The 24,385-nt window shown below is 46.1% G+C and overlaps 1 protein-coding gene across 2 annotated transcripts in view; it reads left to right on the top strand.

The window, feature by feature from the left end:
- Positions 1–8,753: 8,753 nt before the first annotated feature.
- The window catches only part of CD4 (CD4 molecule), a 46,609-nt gene continuing 30,977 nt past the window's right edge, over positions 8,754–24,385 (top strand). The window contains exons 1-4 of one of the 2 annotated variants that reach the window (XM_029953875.1): positions 8,754–8,864; positions 12,678–12,798; positions 15,099–15,202; positions 15,328–15,492. In XM_029953875.1, coding sequence (XP_029809735.1) covers positions 15,154–15,202; positions 15,328–15,492 — 214 coding nt within the window. In that variant the 5' untranslated portion in view covers positions 8,754–8,864; positions 12,678–12,798; positions 15,099–15,153. The remainder of the gene's footprint in view (positions 8,865–12,677; positions 12,799–15,098; positions 15,203–15,327; positions 15,493–24,385) is intronic. The other variant, XM_029953874.1, reaches the window with a different exon arrangement.

Raw genomic sequence — 24,385 nt, 5'->3', positions numbered from 1 at the left:
TCCTCATACTAAATGGAATAATGATAATGACCCATTAAAATGGGTTGCTGTGAGTACCAGATAGTAAAAGGGCTTTGAAGGCTGAGGCCCCCCGTTCATGTGATATACTTGTCTGACCACCCATTTGTGAAGGAGGAAGGCGGCCTGTTCTGGCCATGCCAGGAAGGGTCCACCAGACCACAAGCCTGCCTGCCTCCTGTGTTGTCTCTCTCAGAGAGGACATTCATCTGGGCCCTGCAGACCCTCAGCCCACAGCAGCCCCCACCCCAGGGACCTAGACCTCCACCTGCTACATGTGCCTGGCTCTGGACTCAGCCGCAGACAGCTCTGCCAGGGCGATTTAACCATGGACAGGAGGGGGGAAATACTGCCAGGCAGTGGGCATACACGTGCTGTGGCAAACACCACCAGGTGTCCCACTGAGCCGTGTGCACGGAGACATGAACCATGAGGCTGAAGACATATCCCTGTGGAGACACAATGGCCAGAGACTTGGGCACTGAGGGACACCTTTATTCTGTGCAGAGCCTTAGTGGGAGAGGGGGCACCCTCTGAAGCCTGAATAACGAACCACTTAAAGCACCCTGAAGTTCTGAGCCTTAGGATGGTGGTGATCTTGTCACAGGTTGAGAAACAGTGGCACAGAAAGAGGCTCTGGCCTGTGATCACACTGTCAAGGGAAAGTCTTGAAGTTCCTTTGAGAAGCCTTGAGAACCGCCCCCCCGCACCCGTTGTGGCCGTGGAGACGCCTCAGCCCTGTCCTAGGCCCCTGCTCTCCTCAGTGCAGTGGAAGCCGTGTTTTAATGGGGCAGGGATTTCCTGGAAAGTTCTGTGGGTGGCAATTTTCCTCTCTGCTGGGTAACATTCTATGCCTTTTGGGCTTATGAGGGTAGTCATCAAGGATTCACTGTCATCTATGTGGGGACTTCCCCACGCTCCTGAATGAAGGGGACAGGGAGGGGACAGAGGCAAAGTGAAAGGCCACCTGTTCTTCTACCCACTAAGGGAGAGAAGAGCAAAGGGTACAAGGAAGAGTGGCATGGGGCTCGTGCATACAGGGCTCCTTTTTATTCATTCTCACCCCCTCCTCTGTGGGGTCTCTCCTAGGGGTGACACATCTCTACTCCTCCCCCTTCAGCTCCCTCAACCTCCCCCCATTACATCCAGGAGGATAACCATTGACTGTTTTGCTGTCTTTTTTTTTTTTATTATTAATGCTTATTTATTCATTTTGAGAGAGAGAGAGAGTGCGCAAGCAGGGAAGAAATGTAGATAAGCAGAGGGAGAGAGAAAATCCCAAGCAGGCTTCAAGCTCAGCATAGAGCCTGATACAAGGCTCGATCTTGCCAACCACAAGATTATGACCTGAGCCAAAATCAAGAGTCAGAGAGTTAATCAACTAAGTTGCCCAGGCGCCCGGTCCTCTTTTTTTAATTAATTTTGAGAAACGCACAGAAAGAAGGGGAGGAGCAGAGAGATAGGGAAAGAGAGAATCTCAAGCAGGCTCCACACTGTCAACATGGAGTCTGACATCGGGCTTGAACTCACCATCTGTAAGACAAGGACCTGAGCTGAAACCAAGACCCAATGTTCAACCAACTGAGCCACTCAGGCATCACCCTACCGTTTGCTGTCTTCTTAAGTCTCCCAGGGATCTAGGTGAATTCATCTTGTACCTCCAAGTTAATTGATAAACCAGTGTTCCAGGTTGAGGTCCTGATGGGAAGGGGCATGAAGGAAGCAGATAGCTCAGGAACCTTCAGTGGGTGCTGGGGTGGGGGATCATCTTACACCCTTGTTAAAAAGGACGGAAGCTCTATTTGTTACCTACTGCTACATAACAATTATCCCCAAAATTAGTAATTTAAAACGATAAACATATGATCTCACATAGTCAGAAAGTTAAGAGCTGCTTAGCTGAGTAGTTTTCTTTTAATGTTTATTCATTTTTGAAAGACAGAGAGAAACAGCCCAGGCAAAGGAGGGGCAGAGAAATAGAGAGACACAGACACAGAATCCGAAGCAGCCTCTAGGCGCTGAGCTGTTAGCACAGAGCTCCAAACGGGGCTCAAACCCACAAACTGCAAGATCCTGACCTGAGCCTAAGTTGGACGCTTAACCAACTCAGCCACCAGGTGTCCTGAGTAGTTTTTTGTTTATTTGTGGGGTTTTTTTTAGTGTTTATTTATTTATTTTAAGAGAGACCAGGGGAGGGGCTGAGAGAGAGGGAGAAAAAGAATCCCAAGCAGGCTCTACTTTGTCAGCAGAGTCTGATGTGGGGCTCGATCTCACAATCCCGAGATCACAACCTAAGCCAATATCAAGAGTTGGGATGCTTAACTGACTGAGCCACCCACGTGCCCCACCTCCTTTTTTTTAAAATTAGCCGAGTAGTTTTGGTTCCAGGGTCTCTTGTGAGGCTGCTGTTATGAGGTGGGCAAGGGCTGTGGTGTATCTGAAGCTTTGACTGGGGTAGAGGATCTGCTTCCAAAAAGCCTCCCTCAGGTGGCAGTTGGCCAGAGGCTGTAGTTCCTCCCAGCATGGGCCTCTTCAATTTTTTAAAAAATGTTTATTCATTTTTGAGGGAGAGACAGAGTGCAAGCTGAGGAGGGGCAGAGAGAGAGGGAGACACAGAATCTGAATCAGGCTCCAGTCTCCAAGCTGTCAGCGCAGAGCCTGATGCGAGACTCGAACTTATGAACTGTGAGATCAAGTCCTGAGTCGAAATCGGCCGTTTAATTGACTGAGCCACCCAGGAGCCCCAGTGCCTTGGTCTCTTCATGACGCAGCTCACCACATAGCAGCTGGCTTCCCCAGAGGGAGAGTGTGGCCAAGAATAAAACTGCCATGTCTTTAAAATCTAATCTGGAAAATGATGTACCATCACTTTTGCCCTAGTCTATTGGTCACACAGACCAGTGCTAGGACAATATGGGAGGGGAAAACATAAAGGTATGAACCGGAGGTAGCAGGAATCATTGGGGGCCATCTTGCTTATGATAGCTTGGCTCTCATGGAGGAAGAGGACCTGAAAGAAAGATAGGACAAATGAGGAGAAGGAGCATCTCTGAGTTCCTCTACCCCTAAGCCTTTGCAATGGGCCCAACAGCCTCCTCCACTGTCTGCTGTCCAGAAGTTCTGAAGGCCAAACGAGGTCCAGGGCCTTGCCAAGTCAAGTATGTCAGGCAAGAGGCTATGTTGTGCTCCTTCAGATCTGTGGTCACATTTGCCAGTGTGTCTCCCACCCTTGGCGGGTCTTCTCATCTCCCTGGAGCAGGGCAGGCCCAGAAAGTTCCCTGCTCCATCTCTCCCAACAGGCAGAGTTGTTAGGGTTCAGGCCTGATCCCTTCTATTGCCTCCCAGCTCCCACCAAAGGAGGAGAGCAAGCTTCGGTGTCCCTGCTCAGGCCCACTCCCAGGTGGAGTTAGCCCTTTGAAGGGAACGGTGTTGGGGTGGGGATGGGTTGTCACTGCTCCACTCTGTGGCTGACAGTTTCTTCAAGGGCTGCAGGTGCCAGCTGGCTGAGCTGAGGCCAGACTCTGAAATTTGCCTACTCAGCCCTAGCATGGGGTGCGGGAGGCCCAGGAACCTCCCTCAGAGTTGCCAAAAGTGGTCATGGAGCTAGGGACAATGTGGCTGGGGTGGAGGTGGCTCAGCCCTCCAAGACTGCTTCCCAAAGAACAGCCTCGGTCGCCCCTCCCGCCCCTCCCCCCTCCCCAAGCCCTGCCCCCTACCCCCTTTGCAGAGGGTGTCAGTGGTGCTGCAGATGTTTCTGGTAAGGAGGCCACCACAAGACTGCACCTGTGGCTTCCAACTCTCCACTCCACAGGCTGCCCTACCTTTCTCCAACAGCCTGGTCCCCGACGCTCCATCAGCAGGCTGCGATATGCCCCATTTTTCTCCTGCCTTGGCCTCCTTCCCTTCCTCCAGCCTAGAGACAGAATACAGAAAGCAAAAATAGCTCTCTACCAGGAAGCAGGGGACTTCTGGAAATCCCTATGCTCCATGCTTACAGGCCTATGTTGGAGCAGACAACATAACTTCAGTTTCTTCTCTAAAACAAGGATGGTAACACCTACCAAAAGGTCGGGCCTGTGCTAATGTACATGAAAGAGCTTTGATAATGGAAAATCCCTCCGTAGATGTGAGGGATCATGGTGGTGCAAAGGCTCACAAGCCCCAGATGTGATTGTTGGCCTCATACCCCTCTGTCACTATGGGAGAAGACTTCTCTTAGCCATCATCCTGGCCTTTTCTTTTTTTCCTCTTCTTCTTCTTCTTTTTAAAGTTTATTATTAAAAAAAAAAGGGTGAGGGGAGCCTCGGTGTCTCAGTTGGTTAAGTGTCTGCCTTCACCTCAGGTTATCATCTCACAGTTAATGAGTTTGAGTCCCATGTTGGGCTCTGGGCTGACAGCTCAGAGCCTGGAGCCTGCTTCAGATTCTGTGTCTCCCTCTCTCTCTGCCCCTCCCCTGGTCACACTCTTTCTCTCTCAAAAATAAATAAACACTAAAGACAAAAAGTTTCTTTCTTTCTTTATTTTTAAGTAATCTCTACCCCCAATGCGGGGATCAGACTCATGACCCCAACATCAAGAGTCACACGTTCTTCCAACTGAGCCATCCAGGTGCTCCCATCTTGGTCTTTCTTAATGCCGAGGAGAGGCAGTGGGGTGAGGGTGGGGTCCCAGCAGGTAAGTTGGAATCCCAGTTCCAGCAAATATGGTTACTGGCTCTGTGAGTTTAGCATTTTTCTTAAACTCTTTGAGTCTAGTTGCCACATCTGTGTGATCTGGAGAATAATAATTATGCCCTATCATTGCTGTAAGGCTCAAATAAAATGTACGGCAACATCAAGCACATGGCAGTCCTAAGTGCTCAGCGTAAACTTCCTCTCCTTCCCCTCCTCCAGCCCAGAGACAGGATGAAAGAGGAGCACGTGGTGGCTCAGTTAATTAAGCATCCAACTTCAGCACAGGGCATGATCTCACAGTTCATGGGTTTGAGCCCCTCATTGGTCTCTGTACTGACAGCTCAGAGCCTGAAGTCTGTTTCAGATTCTGTCTCCCTCTCTCACTGCCTCTTTCTCTCTCAAAAATAAATAAAAATATTTAAAAAAAACACACACACAAGCCATCCTCTCTCTTCCTGTTATCTTTTCCTGTTTGGAAACCAGAGGGAGAGCCACGTTCTTGGGGCCTGTTGGCTCCTGAGAATCCACCTTCATGGACTGACAAGGTCACAGATCCAAGAGATGACTGGCATCATCATGGGGGTCTAGGGCTTGCAAATTGGTGGCCCTAAGCTACATCCAGCCCTTGGAATGCTTTGTTTGACTTACTCAGAATTAGAACAAAAACAGAAAATTCGTTGCCAACATTAAAGTTAGAGGTTATTATAGAAATGATTGATTTTTCCACCTTCCCGTGACATTTTGTTAGAACCGGCAAGTCTGGGTTTACAGGTTCTCATGCAACCTCTCCTATCAACTCAGCTGGAGCTGGGTGGTCCGTGGCTGCCGGGACTGCCTCCCTGCCCCTGCAGACTGACCTCCATCTCCACCCCTCCCTCCTGTTTACAGCCAGCCTGCTTTCTCACTTCTATTACCTCGCAGGCTCCTGGTGCCATTTGATTTTGTAATCCTTGCTTTCCAGTCATTCATTCAAAAAGTGTCCAACAGCCAGGGGCTGGGGGAGGAGGACAGGCAGTTAGTGTTAAAGGGTCCAGAGGTTCATTTGCAGAAGGTGAAAAAGTTCTGGAGATGGATGTATAATAATAACATGAATGTAAATGGTACAGAACTGTAGGCTTCAACACAGTTAACATGGTACATTTTATGGCGTGCATATTTTACCACAACACATTTAACACCAGTAAATATCAATATGATTTAATATTAAAATGTTTTAATGTTTATTTATTTTTGACAGAGAGACAGAGACACAGCATGAGTGGGGGAGGGGAGGGGCAGAGAGAGAGGGAGACACAGAATCTGAAGCAGGCTTCAGGCTCTGAGTTGTCAGCACAGAACCTGATGCGGGGCTCGAACTCACGAATACTGAGATCATGACCTGAGCTGAAGTTGGGTGCATAACCAACTGAGCCACCCAGATGCCCCAATACAATTCAATATTTTTAACATCTAATAAGTATTAAGTGTCTACGGGGCCCAAGGCACTCTGCTGGGTGTTAAGTCAGACAGACTCACCACTCGAGCCTGCCAGACTGTAAAGCAGTAATTTCATAATGATTACGCTTGGCAAAGTGCTTGCAAGGGAGAGAAGCACGGGGGACTGGGAGATCCTTATTAAGGGAAAGGAGAGGTCACGTGCAGAGGATGACGAAGCAACAAGATCCAGACACACAAATCCTGCTGTGGGGTGCGGCGGGGAGCCCCCTCACCTCCCTTAGCCCTGAAGCACCTGCCTTCAGACCTCTTTGAGAAATCACTTTGGCCTAAGTATTCAACAGCCAGGGGCTGTTGACTTTATGTTGACCTTTCTTTCACTTGTAGCAAAGCCAGATGATCCCTGATACACGCTCCCCAGGGAAGCCTGTCTTGCTCTCCCAGTTGAAATAAGGCTCCCTATGATAAGATCCCAGCACTCTGGGTTTCTCTTTGGTAGCACTTGTCCAATTGTGATGGCATTATTAATCGTTTAGTGTCTATGACACAAATCGGAGAGGTAGCCATGTCATGTCTAGCTTATATATCACATCCCCAGCACCCACAGAGTGCCTTGGGCGGGGAAGGCACCTAACACTGGCTGAATAGGGTGCCTGGCTGTCTCAGTGGGTAGAGCATGTGACTCTTGATCTCAGAGTTGTGGGTTCGAGTCCCACATTGGGTGGAAAGATTACTTAAAAGTAAAATATGGAGGGGAAAAAACGCAATTTGTTGAATATGTGAATGAGTGGGCACGGTTGGATTAGATCAGGGGTTAGAAGCATAAATGCCTGTTAGGACCTCTGCCAGGTCACGTAAATGAGAAAGGCAGGTTGGCTACAAACAAGCCTGTAGGAAGGGGATGAAGCCTGAGGAGGACACACACTGTCCCTGTAAGGACAGTCCTTAGAAGTTGCAACTAACACTTGCACTTACATCCATCAACCAAGATTGAGTCAGTTAGCCACATCCAGAGGCAAGGAAGGCCACGATTAAGTGTAACTTAAATCTGGGCAGCTGTGAGCTCAATGAAAAAGGGAGGATTCTGTTACTAAGTAAGAAAGAGAAAACATTTGGGGGACAACTAAACGTCTGTGCGAGAAATAGTGAAGAGCTGAAGAATGAACACAGGTTTCCTAGATTAGCGGTTCTCAAAGTGTAGCCACAGGGTCCCTAAGACCCTTGCAGGGAGATTTTGAGGTCGAGCTACTTTCATAAAAATAATAGGACATTATTGGCTTTTGTCACTATGTTGACATTCCAATGATGTTGCAAAAGCAATCTGGGCTAGACCGCTGCCTTAGCACAAAACAAGGCAGCCAAGCCAAACCATGCTATAGTCATTGTGTTCTTTACCGTATTTGCAGCAAAAAAAAAAAAAAAAAAAAGAAAAGAAAGAGAAAAAAGAATAAAAATATTAATGCCAGTTTCACTTAAGAAAGCCTCTGATGAGCAGTGAATATTAATTTTATTGACTTTCAAAGCTTGAGTACACTGTGTTATAAAATGAAAGTAGTACAATGCCTTTCTGCTACAAATGAATCACAATGTTGTCTCAAATTAGAAGCATCTGCATTAATTGTTGGAGTTGCAAGCTCAACTAGCTACTTCTTTCACAGTAGGGAAAGGGCATGGTCACCTGGGCATATTTACATGCTCACTCAGGCTACTGTGCGGAAAGTGGCCAAGAGGAAGACAGAACGGGGAGGCCAGGAGGCCAGTGAGGAGGCAGGAGCTGTTGTCCACGCACAGGGTGGTGATGGCACCTGGGGATGGGATAGCAGAAGTGGGGCGGAGTGACTTGGAGAGACTTCTGAGATGGTTCGAAGGTAACATCCACAGGAAATGGTAAATAAACACATGGGAGGGGGTGGGTGAAGGTGTCAGAGATTACACTCAGTTTATTTGGTGTGAGCTGCGGGGGAAGTATAGGTCCGGAGAGTAGTGACAAGCAGGTGATAAGTGTAACTTGGGACATGTTGGGTTTGTTATGTGTGGTGAGCGTCCAAGTGGAGATGTCCAATGGCTGGATGGATCTACACGTCCGGAGCTTGAGAGAGACCTGGGTAGAGGAGCATTCAGGGCTGCCCAGAGACAAAGGCCCAGAGGAAAAGGGTCTGGTCCATGATCACTCTGGGGGTCACTCCGCAGGTCTCAGGTAACTTCCTCTCAGCTCGGGCCCTCTCTGCCACACTCAACCACCTATAAATGCTTCTGGTGCCGCCCCCAACCCTTCAACAAATGCCCTCAGGGCCCTGGAGTGAGGAGCTGTTTGGGGTTTACCAGAAATGTCCTTCAGTGCCCTCCCGCCACTCTCCTCCCACTTCTTTCCCTGAAGCCCAAACCCGATAGATATTTGCAATATCACTGATGCACGCTTTTTCTTGTTATGCAAAGGGAAGTGCGGTGACACTGCTCCAACCTAGCTCTGCTTAACTTTTTCCCTTGACTTTGGCATTTTAACTTTGACATCTTCCCCGAGGCAGGGGGTGGGGACCCCAGCCCCACATGGTGACGTTGGGGGCTGGCCCAGGCCTGGGGTGTGGAGGAGCCTTACCACCGGGCTTCCTGTCTCTCCATTTACATACATCTCTGCAGAAGTAACAAGCGCTCTCCGGGGTGGGCTCCTGTTGCAGAGCGCCCAGCCTTCACATAGACACAGCTGTGTGAGAAGTCAGAGGGGAAGACACAGATCCGTAGGTAAGATGGACAGACTCAGCTCCACGCCTTTCCATGGGTCTGGGAAGGGGAGGGGGACATGGCAGCAGATGCACTGGAATGCTCTTGACTCCCAATCATCTGTCCACAATACTGGCCACATTCTCTTGTGTTTCGCACTAGAACTGGGAGCTTCAAGAGGGTGGGGATGAAGGGATGAAGGCGAACTTCTGTCTGCATCCCACTGTGTGCAGCTCAGGGCCTCGGAGCAGAAGGGGCTCCTCAGAGGGGTGCTGAGCTGGATTGCTAGATCAGAGAAGACATGGAGACTTGAGGCCACACCAGCTGAGAAAGGCTGTTGCAGGCAATGAGTCAAGAGGGCACTGTAGGACATGAAGATAGGAAGAGGAAGAAAGAAAAGAGGGAAGAAGGGGTGGGAAAGGAATAGAAAGTAAACACATGCTAAGGAGGAAGGATGCCTATTTATTTACAAAAAGGAAATGAAAAGAGGCAACAAAGGAAAAGCAAGAAAATGAGAAAAGAGAGGTGGAATCTGGTCTAGAGACGATTCTCCAAAATCAATTTTCCCAAAACACAGTCTCCCAAAATTCACACCAGAAGCCGTTGCAGCATTTCATACGCCCTGTGATTGAGGTAGCCTTTTTAAAGTATCTTTTCTGTCTGTATGTATTTCTACATTTTTGTCTAGTTTTGGGCATTTTTAAGGACTTTTGAACAATATGTCCATTTTCATGAGCTTTAAAAGGATAAACGAATTTCTAAAAGGGTTGAAACTGAGCTCTTAGGTATGCAGTGCTGTAAAAGTGATACATACATATTGTTCGGTAAGTACGTCATTAGAAAAACTGGTTCTAAGAAATTAGTTTTAGAAGTCTCCGTTGCTCTAGAAAAGGAGGCTATGGGGTTTAGGAAAGGATTTGCAGGCCTTGGGCTTGGTAGGGTGTTGGGGGGGCTGCAGGAGGTGGTACCCCTCAAGGTGGCATGCCCTGTGCAACCCCGGCCTCCCATCCACACCTTCTCTGTCCTTTTCTTCCTCCTAAGACCTCCATGGCCTTGCAGCACTGTCCCCCAAGCGTCCTCTACCTTCTCTTCTAGACTTATTCTGGGAGAATGACCTCCTTGGTACAGATTCCTCAAAATAGAAAGGCCTCACTATCGCTAATTCAAAAGATTTCACTCTGGGTGGGCTAGCTCTTCCTGAATGTCCCATTCTCGTGGGACAAAATTTTAAGGATGCAAGGCTGAGAGTAGAACCTGATGGGAGAGGTCACTCCTTTTCATATACTGACAAAACAATTTCTTGTGCTGTGTTAGATTCTGTGGGCTCATACAAAATGGCCGCCCTCTTAACCGCTTATGAAAGTGTTCCCAGAGGACGGGTCAGAGAGAACTCCTGGCATGATTTCTTTCTTTCAGATGGGGGGGGGCACTTTTAGAGAAGAGGTCTACCTCAAAATAGGAACTCCTCTCTCACCGACTGCTTCTAGGCAGAAGTCTTGCAGCGTCTTGGGCCCGATCCTGGCCATAATGGTGAGGTGGCCATGAGGGGAGTTCAGCAGACCAAGGGCCTTGCACATTTTGGACACTCAATAAATATTGAATAAATTAACTTTGAAGAGGGTGGGTGCTGGGAAGGGACAGACAGGGGTCTGGGTTTGTAGGGCTCTACGGTTGATCTGTGTTCCACACATTTTGGGGGATATAGGAGAAAGAGGGAGGGCACGGCTCCCCTCATGTAGGCGTCTGAGGCAAAGGAGAGGATGGTGGAGGTTGCAGCCACTCAACCACAGGGGTCCCCTAGAGGGTCATGGTCTCTAGGAAGTTTATACGAAGCCAGTGAGCAGGAGAGAGGTGGATGTGGTGGGGGGGCACATCCCACGGTGGCGGGGCTTGAGGGGCTGTCTGGGGGCTTTGGGGGGAAGATGAAAGTGTCTGTGGGACCACAGACTGTTGCTGTGGTGGGGCTGTGCCCTCTTCCTCTCCCCAGTCTCGCTCCTCATCCCATCTGGGGGGCCAGGGCAAGGGCAACAGGAACCTCAAGAGCTCTGAGAGTTTGCCAGAGTGTGTTGCCATTTTGGTCTCATGGTTCTCTTGGTCTCTTTTGATCTTTTTCAGTCTACAGCTCTGAGCATGTGTCTTGCCTTCCAGAATGTCTTCATCTCTTTCCCTCCAACTTGACCTGGTTTGTAGAGCCCTGGGCTTGGTGTGGGATCAGGGACTGTGTGAAGTGTAGCTTTAATGAGTTGCTCTGGGTCTCTCCCTACCGCTGCTTTCCCTCTCATCCTCAGTCATCCTCCCTTGGGGCCTCTGAATGTGTCTTGGAATCTGTCCTTTTTCCTTTGTCCACCCACAGCCACCTCCCTCCCCTCCACCTTTGGCTCCAGGGCTGTGCTCTGTAGGCTCCCTTCACATCAAAGCTTGTTGAAAGCTGCTTTCTTGCTAGAGGCCTGGATGCCTGTTTACAGGCAAGAAGGGGCTAGAGCTTAGTGGCGAAGATGAAAAAGGAAGAGAGGCAAGGGGTACTCTAGGCAAGACCAACAGAGCCAGAATTGGTTCCTGGCATATGAGGCTGAGAGGAAGAGAGAGACAGATGTGGGGAGTTGAAGACAGGAGGTATCCATGTAGACAGACACAGACAGAAATGGACAAATGTGAGCAGAGAAATGAGGAGAGAGAGAGAAAGAGGGAGAGGGAGAGAGAGATGCCAGGACCTGGGGGACCAGCAAGCCCTCCTAGCCTCTCTCAAGTGGCTCTGATGTACAGGATGCTACTGTACTGGGGCAGAGCGCCTCTGGGGAGGATGAGGATGTGGGAATCAAAAGCCAGCTCTCTGGGGCGGCAGCGGAAGCCCAAGTCACCAAAGTAAGCAGCAGCTGGAGACCTGTAGCCTCCGCCATCGAGCTGAACCCTGGTTGAGTTGCCACAGCATAGGAGCCAGAGGTGGGGAAGTGGCCCTCTACACAGACCCTAGGATTGCGGTATGGGGAAGAAGAGATGACCACCATTTGGGGAACGGCCAAGAATATCCCTAGCCTTCCCCTAGCATCTACACTGAATTTAGACCCCAGGGAAGGCATATCCCAAAGACTCCTTATTCCCTGCTCACCAAAGCCATTGAGTCTGGGACTGGGGGACAGCGGGAAGCACTCTCAGTCATACTGTGCTCTCTCCCTGCAGCCTTCCCCTCAGCACCTCCATGCCCCATGTGCCCTTGTAAACAACTGCACTCATGATTAGCTTCTTTCCTCCTTTTCTGGAAACCTTGATCTCTTTACTTCCTATTTCTCTGGTTTAAAAAAAAAATTTGACCAGGGGTGCCAGTCTGGCTCAGTTGGAAGATCATGAAACTGGATCTTGGCAAGGTCATGGGTTCAATCCCCAAATTGGGTGTAGAGGTTACTAAAAAAAGAAATAACCTTTAAAAAATTCTATCAAGCCCCTACCTTGTGTTAGGCCCTGGGAAGTTCCTCTTTCAGGCTGATGGAGTGACTGGAGAAGGCTCTTTTTATTTTTTTCTATGTTCTCCCAAACATCATTAGGAGGCCCATAGGAGTACTGCATCCGTCTCATGGGTCAGTGCCCAATAGGAAACAGAATCTGCCTCAAATGGCTCAAAGACTGCAGGAAGGGGGTTTTTCAGAGGTGTGATGCGGGGACCAGCCAGCACAGGGAGGCACACAGGCATCAGCAATACTAGGCAGGGTCCTGAAAGGAAAGAGTGAAATGATGTTTCTGGAACCCAGTGAGGGTTTGGGCTGTGGATAAAGAGCCACCTGACAAAAGCTATAGGAAAAATACCCCAATCTCTTTCTGTGACCCTCCCATCTTTTATAGGTGCTTCCCATTGGCCAACCCCAACTAGTAGCAGGAAGACAAGGGAGCCTGGGTGGTACAGTCTTCAGAGGTCAGCCTCCTTGTAGAGAGCAGGATCAGGAGGATGGAGAGTGGCTCAAGGGTGGGTGGGAGAGGGGTGGTGGGTGGCGCACAAGAATAGGCAGCATGGGTTGGATGACTTGGCTTCATCCAGGCCAGAGTTGGGTGTGCACGTGTACTTAAATGACACACTCCAGTAACAGAATTAATATGTTGAGTACAGAAAGAAGAAATCAGTGATTTTCCCTCCTCCATTCAATGCAATTTTGTTTAAGTTAACCAAACACATCCCGAGTCCCACCCCAAGTCCCAGAGCTGGCTGAACTATCATCTGGAAGAGATCAAGGGGCGAAGGGGGAAGATGGGAACCCAAATCAGGGCACCATAAGGTAGAAGGTGGAACATGCCCTCAAGGGTGTCACCTGGGTGCTGTGGGAGTTCAAACTGGGCAGCCAGCTGCAGAGCTCAGACAGCAAAGGCTGGCTGGGCGGGTCGGGGTGGGGGAAGAGAAAAACACGTCTGGGTGCAGGATCTCATCTCTCCAAGCTCTGGACCAAGTTCATGCTGACACTGCTCCCAAGGTAGCCACCTTTCTGAGGCCCTGGGAGCTCAAAGATACAGTCCTTTTCCTATCCCACTTCCAGACGTGATCTGCCTCCAGTCCCCACTCCCTCCATGTCAACTGGTCCCCTTCCTAAAGCTCTACACAGACCATGTCACATCTCTGCTCAAAACTCAGCAGTTCCTCCTAATCACCTCCAGAATCCAGCCCTGACCTTCTAACCTACCTGTCAAGACTCTGGATCAGGCCTCCAGGCCTTTCCGACACCCCACCATCTCTCTCCCCGAGCCCCCTCTAGACTCCCAGCCCAGAGCACAGCCCCGCAGCCTGACACACGGTCTGAACCTCCGCAGTCGCTGCCGCCACCGCGCTGTGGGGTGCCCCTCCCCCCCCTTCCTTCCCATCTAACTCACGGTTTGCAAACTTGAGCCCCCAGTCACCCAGGGGTTTGTGAAAACACAGCCGGGTAGACCCACCCCCAATTTCTGATCCAGCGGGTCTGGGGTGGGGCCTGATAATTTGCATTTTTAACAAGTTGGCAAGTGATGCGGGCAGCAGCTGACCCAGGACCACACTTTGAGAGTCACTGCTCTAATCTACTGGTGCCCATTGTGCAGGGGCCATTCTGAGCCTGTCTACACCCCTCCCGCCCCTCCCCCAGGTCTTAACCACCTCAGGTGCTCACAGACACCAACTCTGAAACAACACTTCTCTGCTTTCTCTCAGACGCCTTACAGGGTTGGTCTGCTAGTGGGCGGGGAGTCACCCTCGGCTCCTTCTCTCCCTCACCCCACACACCGAACTCGGCTCCAAGTCCTGGGAGTTTCCCCTCTGATGTGCCCCTCAAGGCAGTCTTTTTTCCCACATTTCCATAGCTCTGAGTTGTCTGAGTTCAGGCCTGTCTTCTCTCAGCAGGATTGTCCCAATCCTGCCTCCTGTGCTCAGCCTCCTCCCACTTGTCTTTCTCAGAGGAGCCGAAGGGGTCCCTTCTGCAAACCGAATTATCATTTTTTTAAATAACAACTTACAAAATTTTTTTAATGTTTATTTTTTTGAGAGAGAAAGAGAGAGAGAGAGATGGAGCGCAAGTGGGTAAGGGGCAGAGAGAGAGAGACACAGAATCTGAAGCAGGCTCTGAGTTCTGAACTGTCAGCACAGAGTCTCATGCAGGGCTGTAACCCACAAGCCATGAAATCATGCCCTAAGTCGAAGTTGGATGATTAACCTACTGAGCCACCCAGGCAAGCCCCTAATTGTGTCCTTCTTGACATAAAATCCTTTACTGGCTCCCTAGGGCCTAGGGTCACAACCCAGCATCCCAGCATGGCATTCAAGGACCTTCATGACCTGGCCTGGTCCCCCCTGTCTCCATTCCCCTCAATTTGTGAATCCTTTCCTGTTTCCACCTGGCAGAGAATCTGCCCTCAACTTGGGCACAGCATTGTGTGGCATGTACTGGTGGATGTCTGTTTAGAAGTATGAAGTCTGGGTGGGGGGCGCCTGGGTGGCTCAGTTGGCTAAGGGTCCAACTTCAGCTTGGGTCATGATCTCACTGTTCTGAGTTTGAGCCTTACATTGGGCTCTGTGCTGACAGCTCAGAGCCTGGAGCCTGCTTTGGATTCTGTGTCTCCCTCTCTCTTGGCCCCTCCCCTGCTAGCACTCTGTCTCTGTGTGTGTCTCTCTCTCTCAAAAAAAAAAAAAAAAAAAAAGAAGTATGAAATCTAGGACCCTGGCTTGGCTGTATGGGTGAGATCGCATAGCCCCCTGTGTGTCTCAGGCCCAACAAATGCCTGCTGACAAATGATTATTATTTCCCTCAGGCCCTGCCCTCTGTTCGGGGAAGGCCCAGGTCCCTGCCACCTCAGCAAGGCCACAATGAATCGAGGAGCTGCTTTTAGGCACCTGCTCCTGGTGCTGCAGTTGGGTGAGTGCTCAGACTTGGGGTCCCAGCAGGAGGAGGGGCTGACTGGGAAATGCAAAGGTGGGAGGGGGTGGGATGGAGGTGGGGCAGCAATGCCTTGAGGCCTGACCTCCTCCTTTTCCACCTAGTGATGCTCTCAGTGGTCACTCAGGGAAAAGAAGTGGTGCTGGGGAAGGCAGAAGACACAGTAGAGCTGCCCTGCCAAGCACCTCCGAAGAAGAACACGGTCTTTAACTGGAAACATTCTTCTGGAAACATTCTGAGAAATCAGGGCAACTCCTTCTGGCTTACAGGTAGGATGGCCCAGCTCCTCATCTGGGGAGGAAAACACTATGGCTTGAACATCCTTGGTGTCAGAGCCCTGATCCTAGTAAGCTCTGATCCCAGGGGGTTGGGGTTGACAGAGACTCAGGTCCGCTCTCTCAATCCAGAGTTCCCCTGTGCCTACTTGCAGGTGGCCGAGGAAATGACATTGGTGCTCTATTATCATTTCAGAATTTAATATTCATGGACTCATTTTAATGGATATTAGAAAAATAACTATCGGGTGCCTGGGTGACTCAGTCAGTTAAGCATCAACTCAGGTCATGATCTCACGGTTCGTGGGTTCGAGACCCACGCCCCGCTCTGTGCTGACAGCTAGTTCAGAGCTTAGAGCCTGTTTATGATTCTGTGTCTCCCTCTCTCTCTGACCCTTCCCTGCTCACGCTGCCTCTCTTTCTCTCAAAAATAAATAAAACATTAAAAAAAATTTTTTTAGGGGCACCTGGGTGGCTCAGTTGATTAAGCGGCCGACTTCAGCTCAGGTTATGATCTCATGATTCGTGCGTTTGAGCCCTGCATTGGGCTCTGTGCTCACAGCTCAGAGCCTGGAGCCTGCTTGGGATTCTATGTCTCTCTCTCTCTGACCCTCCCCTGCTCATGCTCTGTCTCTCTGTCTTTCAAAAATAAATAAATGTTAAAATTTTTAAAAATTTTTTTAATTTGAAAAAAGAAAGAAAAACAACTATCATATAAAACCTATAACTTCATAAATATTATTGCTAGAGACCCATGGTGATATGTTGTTTACTTCCATTAAAAGCAACAGAAGGATTTTTTCTACCTTGTAAAGTAAAAAGAATTAATACTCAACACTTCTTAAGAAGTTTTTTGCAATAAAGGAGTTTTATTGTTCAGATTTTCCCTCATGCTCTTCTTTAAATAATTCTTCTTTCTTGTATGTTTGGCCTCTAAATTCAACATGTTTAAAGAGAAATATCATATGAGAAAAACCTCACCAGTGTGAAATGCATTTTTGTAAATATATATATATTAAAATTTTATTTATTAATTTTGGGGGGTAGAGAGGGAGAAAGAGAGTGAGAGAGAATCCTAAGCAGGCTCATGCTGTCAGTACAGATTCCAATGCAGGGCTCAAACCCAGGAACCATGAGATCATGACTTGAGCCAAAACCAAGAGTTAGACGCTTAACTGACTGAGCCACCCAGGCAACCCTGTAAATATATTTTTTATTTTAAAATTATTGCATTTTATTGCTTATTTTTATGATATTTAGTTTTTTTAATAAAGATTTTATTTTTAAGTAATCTCTATACCCAACCTAGGACTAGAACTCACAACCCCAAGTCATGAGTAGCATGATCCACTGACTGAGCCAGCTAGCTGCCCCTCCTTGCTTATTTTAAACATCTTTCTAATTATGAAAAATTTAACATATATAAAAGTAGAATAACTATATAATGAACCCCCACATATTGCACTTAGCTTCAACTGTTATTAATTCATGGTCAGTTAATGGTTTCCTTTCATCTACACCCCCAATGCCCCACCCCATTATTTTATAGCAAATACCAAACATGGTATCATTTAATCTGTAAATACTTCAGTATGTATCTCTAAAATGTAATGATTCTTTCTCTTCCCCTCCTAAAATGTAATGACTCTTTCTTTACTTTTTAAAAAAAATGTTTTTTTATTTTTGAGAGAGAAGGAGAGAGAGTGCAGGAGGGGGAGGGACAAAGAGAGAAGGAGACACAGAATCCAAAGCAGGCTCCAGGATCTAAGCTGTCCGCACAGAGCCCGACGCAGGGCTCAAACTCATGCATGGTGAGATCATGACCTGGGTCAAATTGAGACGCCTAACTGACTGAGCTACCCAGGCGCCCTGTTCATATTTAATTTTTTGATAAGACCACCTCAGAAGTAGTGTTTTATACTACCAATTTCATCACATCAAAAGCTATGTGATGTCTATCATTCTCTTTCTGCTATTTTTTTTAAAGAAATACATTTTCTTTTGTTCTTTTTTTTAACGTTTATTTATCATTGAGAGACAGAGAGAGAGCATGGTCATGGGGGGGCAGAGAGAGGGGGAGACACAGAATCGGAAGCAGGCTCTAGGCTCTGAGCTGTCAGCATAGAGCCTGATGTGGGACTTAAACTCACAAACTCCAAGATCATGACCTGAGCTGAAGTCAGATGCTCAACCAACTGAGCCATCCAGTCGCCCCTATTTCTGCTACTAAGATTAATTAATTGATGGGTTCAAGTGTTAGCGTTAAGTGATAATTATAATAACATTGTTTTTATTTTTAAAGTTTTTTTAAATAGTTGCCTTCTGTTTATGTCAAATTATATGGACTTTCTGTTTATTATAGTGATATAAGCTTTTCTTTTAAAAATAAATTTATGTAGGGGCACCTGGGTGGTTCAGTTGGTTAAGCAGCCAACTTCGGTTCAGGTCATGATCTCAAAGTTCTTGGGTTTGAGCCCTGCGTTGGGCTCTGTGCTGACAGCTCAGATCCTGGAGCCTGCTTTGGATTTTGTGTCTCCCTCTCTCTCTCTCTCTGTCCCTCTTCTGCTTACACTGTGTCTCTCTGTCTCTCTCAAAAATAAGCAAACATTAAAAAATTTAAAAACTAAAATAAAATAATAGAATAGAATCAAATCAAATCAATTAAAATAAAATAAAATAAAATAAATTTATGTAGGGTGTCTGGGTGGCTCAGTCTGTTAAGCATCCAACTTGAGGTCAAGTCACAACCTCACGGTTCATGAGTTCAAGCCTCATGTTGGGCTCTATGCTAACAGCTCAGACTGGAGCCTGCTTTGGATTCTGTGTCTCCCTGTCTCTCTGCCCCTCCCCCATTCACACTTTGTCTTTCGCAAAAATAAACATTTTACAACTTTAATAAAAATAAATAAATAAATAAATTAATTAATTAAATCTATTTAATCTAAAAAAGTGAATACATTTAAAGATGTTACATTAATAGGACAGGTAGATTTGGACAAAATCATGTGTAAGATATGCGAATGATTGAAGTCTGGGAAATATGGCTCTAGTCCAAGACTCTGATTTTACCAGTGAGGAAACTGAAACCCAGAGAGAAGTCCTTGCCCTGAGTTTGTGCCCCATGAGAGGCAGGGCTGGGGCTAGAGCTTTGGTCTTTCAACTTTCAGGCCTAGGCTCTCCTGTGGAAACTTATCCTCAGTGCAGTCAGACCTGAATTGGCCACAGTTCATAGAAAACCATTTTTGTTGAAAACAGATGGCTCCTCTTCCTGCCTCTCTGTCCAGTGGGAGGAAGTCCTCTGTTTTTGCCAAGGAGATTCTTGCTGGGCTCCCAGAGGGACAGTTCAGACTCCCCTGTCCACTCTTCATGTTTGGAAATGAGGCAAAAGGGGGATATTGGGCTGGATCTTTATGGACCCAAAGCCATTCCCTAAAATTAACAAACCCCCCAATCCCTGATCCCTTTTGGATAAACACACCAAGCAGAAATCAGGGGGTTAAGCAGGTAAACTGCCCTTTGCCTGTCCACGTCCTCTCCCTCAAACAGCTGTTTAAAGAGGACTCTGTGATCAAACTAACCAGTGTCCTCTCCTGGCCTGTGAGAGCCTGATGCCCATTATGTAATTTTCATTATTGGGCAGAGCTCAGAAGAACTCCCACAAACTCAGCAAGTGATTTTCTTGCCCTAGAATTTTATTCTGCTAAATTTCTTGAAATAAGCAGACTTTCAACTGAGACTTTATTTTTTATTAATTTCAAAGTAAAATGATTTGAAAAAGTAATACAGGTACATGGTAAACATTTAAAACCATCCAAATGACCCACAATGTGTTAAGGACAAAATTCAGCTGAGTACATTTGAAGATTTAATTGGCTTTATTCAATGATTCATAAATTGGGCAGCATCCCATCTAGCAAAGAAGAAGGAGCTCCAAAGAACTGTAGAAAGGAAAGGTTTTTAGAGGCAGAAAATGGGTTGGAAAAGAATGATTGTTAGCAAAGAGGGCTTTGTTTCAGGTAAGATCACCTGCATAATGACATGGAAGAGGTCTATCAGGAAGATTTCCTCCCTCGTGCTGACCAAGTAATTCCAGATTGACCCATTAAAACTTCTGTTCCTGGAAGAAGCTGAAACTGCAATTAGGTTAGGTATTAAGTCTTGGTTTGCTGATGTGGGCATTAGCATAAGTGACTCCATTTTGGGCCTATTGGCTCTTATTTAACAGTCCCCCTCTTTTGATCACAACTCTCCGCTAACCTGAGAGATGTGATCAAAATCTAAGGCATTTGTGCCACTCCCAGCGACTGCTCTGAAGTTCTTGAAGTTTCTGTTGATTCTTTGTCTGGTACTCACAGGTCATGACTTTCCCCCTGATCTCCGCGACATGATCAGGTTGTAATTTCAGATTCACAATTTTTAAGTTGGTGTTCTCTTTGTTACTTTCCTGATGTTCCAGTCCCAGGGAGATTATTTGTTTGGTGGTTAGCAGCTGCAAACATGCATTCCAAGCCTTTGAGAGGCTATAGTGCACTAGGGAAACTACTGTGATTATTCTAAGTAGGATAATTCCCAATGTTTGGAGTGGACTTTGGAGTCATGATCCCTAAGACCCAAACCAATGAAAATCAAATAAGTCAAAGAAGGACCCCATTAAAAGAGCCACCTTTAAAAGACTCCATTGAAAGAGATCATTTTAAGCCACCTGAGTTTCAACTTCCCCAGAAGTGTTAAGCCAAGGACAGCAAGTAGTGTTGGCCACAGCCAACCTCCTTGCTCAGCTAAAGGAGAATTAAGGTCTGCCTTATTATGAAGAATAATTCTGACAAGAGAATCTAAGGACTTTCGTTGGGCAGCTATTATTATTTTAGCAGTGGATTCTGCAATAGTTTCAAGAGTTAATGAGAAATTCCTGATCATAGCCTCATTTGCATTTAATGCTAGCCAGGGGAAACACTGATCTATCTGCCAAGCTAATATTGAGTCATGAATGCCTCCTGGTAATTCCTGTTTGAGTCTGTGGCTCAGGACAGAAAGGTGCCAGTCATGGATACCAGGAAAATACAAGGCTCTGTAGACCACATGGGTGGTTTTGTTCTGATTACCTTTGCCTTGTGTCCCTTTCTTTGTATAGAGCCTGGATGCAAGATTTCCAGGTTTGGGATTGTTAACCAGAGACAGGGAAATGGACCAGGGGGTCTCTAGCATCATGGACAGATCAAAATTTTTTATGATAAATCCAGCAGTCTGAAGGGTTACTCCCACTTAACTGGTATCTATCTGTGAGATACAGATGATAGTGTTATCTTTCCAAACCAATGCCAGAGTAAAGGAAAGAAAGAGAAGAAGAAAGAGTTTTGTGTTCAGTTGAAGTATGAAGTCTTGATCTGGCTTCTTGGATGGAAGCAGTTTACCTTAATGTCCGCTACTTCTCTTCTTAGACAATTTGATTTTGAGGTCTCCAGCTCAAAGGTTTTGATGTATGAGAGCCAAATGGCAGGAGGAGACTTCTTCAGCTGTAAAACATGTACCCAAGGCCCAGGTCCCTAACATTTTGCTGTCAGCTGGGTAGTGAAAGAACCTGGTTTAGTTCCAACCAAGGAGATTCAAAGGCAGTCTTTGCTTTCATAGATTCCAAATCAAAAGGAGGAAAGAAAATTGGAAATGTTAGTGTGGAGACTTGTAGCCAGATATTTGAGGAAACTAGAATTCAGAACCCAGTCCTGTATATGATGTAGAAGAAAACCTCAAAAACAGCAGGATTGGAATCTCATATGGGGTGCCTCTGTGGCTCAGTCAGTGGAGCGCCTGACCTTGGCTCAGGTCATGATCTCATGGTTCGTAGGGTCGAGCCCTGCGTCGGGCTCTGTGCTGACAGTTCAGAGCCTGAGCCTGCTTCAGATTCTGCGTCTCCCTCTCTCTCTGCCTGTCCCCTGCTTGTGCTCTGTCTCTCTCTGTCTCAAAAATAGGTAAACATTTAAAAAATATTTTTAAAAAGAATCTAATATGGACAAAGGATGCAAAAGTATTTTTTCTCTTGATATCCCAATTTTTATCAAAAATAATCACAGTAAAACTCATTTGTTTGCATTAAACTTGGTCTGATTATTTACATAAGTGCAGCAAGAATGGTGATTGACCATAAAAGCTGCTTTTTTTTTTTTTTTTTTAAAGACTGCTTTGCTGGAACCTTATAAACAAGGTACCAGGTCAGTTTTTCCAAGGGGCTTTATTAGCTCCATAAGGTCAACCTTATTTCTTCAAAGCTGTCTGGTCATATCTGAATCTATGCCCATCTCTCTTAAATAAAACATTCCAGTCAAAGCTTTGGTAATATAACCAATGTTTCCATTTGTGTCCTGTTACAAGGGAGAACATAATCTCATTAAAGTTATGTAAATAACTATTTTGTCATAAAAAGAATACTCAAGAGTTTTCAAATCCTGGAGGGAATGAGTAGAGAGAGAAAGCAAATGTTTCATCTGTGTTTGCAAAGGCATACTTTACTAACTTGTATAGGTCATAAATGGCTTAATGAAAAAGTTTCCTCAATCTAGAGAAATAAAACATTAAAGAACCAGTAATGTTTCAAATAAGAAGTCATAAAAATTATAATCCTCCTCCTCAGTTCATTAAGTGTCATGTTATCCATCCATTCTTGCTTGAACCCAGTTTTTTCCATTAATTCTGGGAACTCTTACCTAGCTCATTTTTTTATCTTAAAGTTATCAGAAACCTGTGTTAGCCAGAATCCTTTCAGTGAATTTTCTTTCTTTCTTCCTCTCTTTCTTTCTTCCTTCCTTCCTTTCTTTCTTTTTTAACATTTATTTTTTGTTGAGAGACAGAGACAGAGTGTGAGCAGGGGAGGGGCAGAGAGAGAGGGAGATACAGAATCTGAAGCAGGCTCCAGGCTCTGAGCTGTCAGGACAGAGCCTAACGTGGGGCTCAAACCCACGAACTGTGAGATCTTGACCTGAGCTGAAGTAGGATGCTTAACCGACTGAGCCACCCGGTGCTCCTTTTTTTTTTTTTTTTAACTGTTTATTTTGAGACAGAGAAAGAGAGTGGGAGAGTGGGAGAGGGGGCAGAGAATCTGAAGTGAGTTCAGGCTGACAGCTGGGAGCCTGATGCAGGTCTGGAACTCACAAACTGTGAGATTATGACCTGAGCTCAAATTGGATGCTCAACCAACTGAGCCATCCAGGCACTCCTCAAAAAATCTTCTTGTTGAAGCACTTTTGTAGGAACACTTTTGGGAAAGCATCTGAGTAAAACATAAACCGTCTATAAATGACAGAAGACGTGGAGCGCCTGGGTGGCTCAGTCGGTTAAGCATCCGGCTTCAGGTCATGATCTCACGGTTCGTGGGTTCGAGCCCTGTGTCAGGCTCTGTGCTGACAGCTCAGAGCCTAGAGCCTGCTTCAGATTCTGTGTCTTCCTGTCTCTCTGACCCTTTCCTGCTCACTCTGTCTCTCAAAAAAAAAAAATGACAGAAGACTTTTAAAACATGATCAGTGTTAAAGATCTGATAAGAGTTCATGATAATGGAACTGACAAAGAAATTTGGTCATTTCTGTGAAATACAACATTTAAATAATGAAGCCTCACTTTAGGAAAAAATTACTCTCTTTGCCCTCAACAAAACAGCAATTTCCATTTTTTCTTTTACTATACTTTTTTTTGAGAGAGAGAGAGAGAAAGAGCACTCATGTGAGCACATGCATGGGGGAGGGGCAGAGAAAGGGGGAGAAAGAATGTTAAGCCAGGTCCATTCCCAGAGCAGAGCCTGAGTTTGGGCTCAGTTTTATAAACCATAAGATCATGATGTGAGCCTAAATCAAGAGTTGGGCGCTTAGCCACCTGAGTCACCCAGCTGCCCTGTTTCCATACCTTCTTTTACCAAAAACACACATCCTACTCTCCTTGCACATGGAGAGGTTTCCCTTATGATTTCAAGTTGTTTTAATTACATATATTAGACTTTTTTTAGCCCCTAGAAACCTAGTTTCTAGTGGAAACTATGATGTAATCAATTGTGAATTGTTCTTGACGTTAGCATTCTGTGGCTTAGCAAATGTAAATACATTTTATAATTTCTAGAAACATGCTTTCTCATAGTAAATTTTTTAATATGGCACAAAACATGTCTTACGAATACATGCAAATATCTTTAGTTCCTCTGTAAAAGGAAGCCAAAAGTGGATAAATCTGTGTTCAGTAATTAATGTGTCAGTATCTTATCTGATTTAGAAATGATCCAGATATTTAATGACTAGCCATCAGTTAATTTAACTTAGCAAAACTTTAAGCTTTCAGATTCCTAAAAAGATTTGGGGAAACTATAAAAAATTCACCTAAAAACTTTTATCTCACATCTATTTAATTTATTTGTTCTCAATAATTATTTTTAGGCTAATTATAAACATTTCATCATACCAAGTTATTTTTTCTTGCTGACAAGTTTTTCAACAGAGATAACATGAACTTATTTGACTAGTACACTCGGGTAAAATAAAAGCTGTATGTCTATATTGGTTTTAATGTTGATAATTCTAATTTTTTAAAACATTTTATTCATTTTTGAGAGGCAGAGAAAGACAGAGTGTGAGCGGGGGAGTGACAGAGAGAGAGTGAGACAGAATCTGAAGCAGGCTCCAGGCTCTGAGCTGTCAGCACAGAGCCCAATGTGGGGCTTGAATCCACGAACCGTGGGAACATGACCTGAGCTGAAGTCAGCAGCTTAACCGACTGAGCCACCCAGGTTTCCCTTAATATTGATAATTCTAAAGGCATGTCTAGTATAATTAAACTAACAATCTTTTTTTTAAAAAATTTTTTAATGTTTTATTTATTTTTAATACAGAGAGAGACAGAGCATGAGAGGAGGAGG

The sequence above is a fragment of the Suricata suricatta genome, chromosome 10 (assembly GCF_006229205.1).
Source record: "Suricata suricatta isolate VVHF042 chromosome 10, meerkat_22Aug2017_6uvM2_HiC, whole genome shotgun sequence".
Taxonomy (NCBI): Eukaryota; Metazoa; Chordata; class Mammalia; order Carnivora; family Herpestidae; genus Suricata; species Suricata suricatta.
This window is presented reverse-complemented; position numbering and strand designations above follow the sequence as displayed.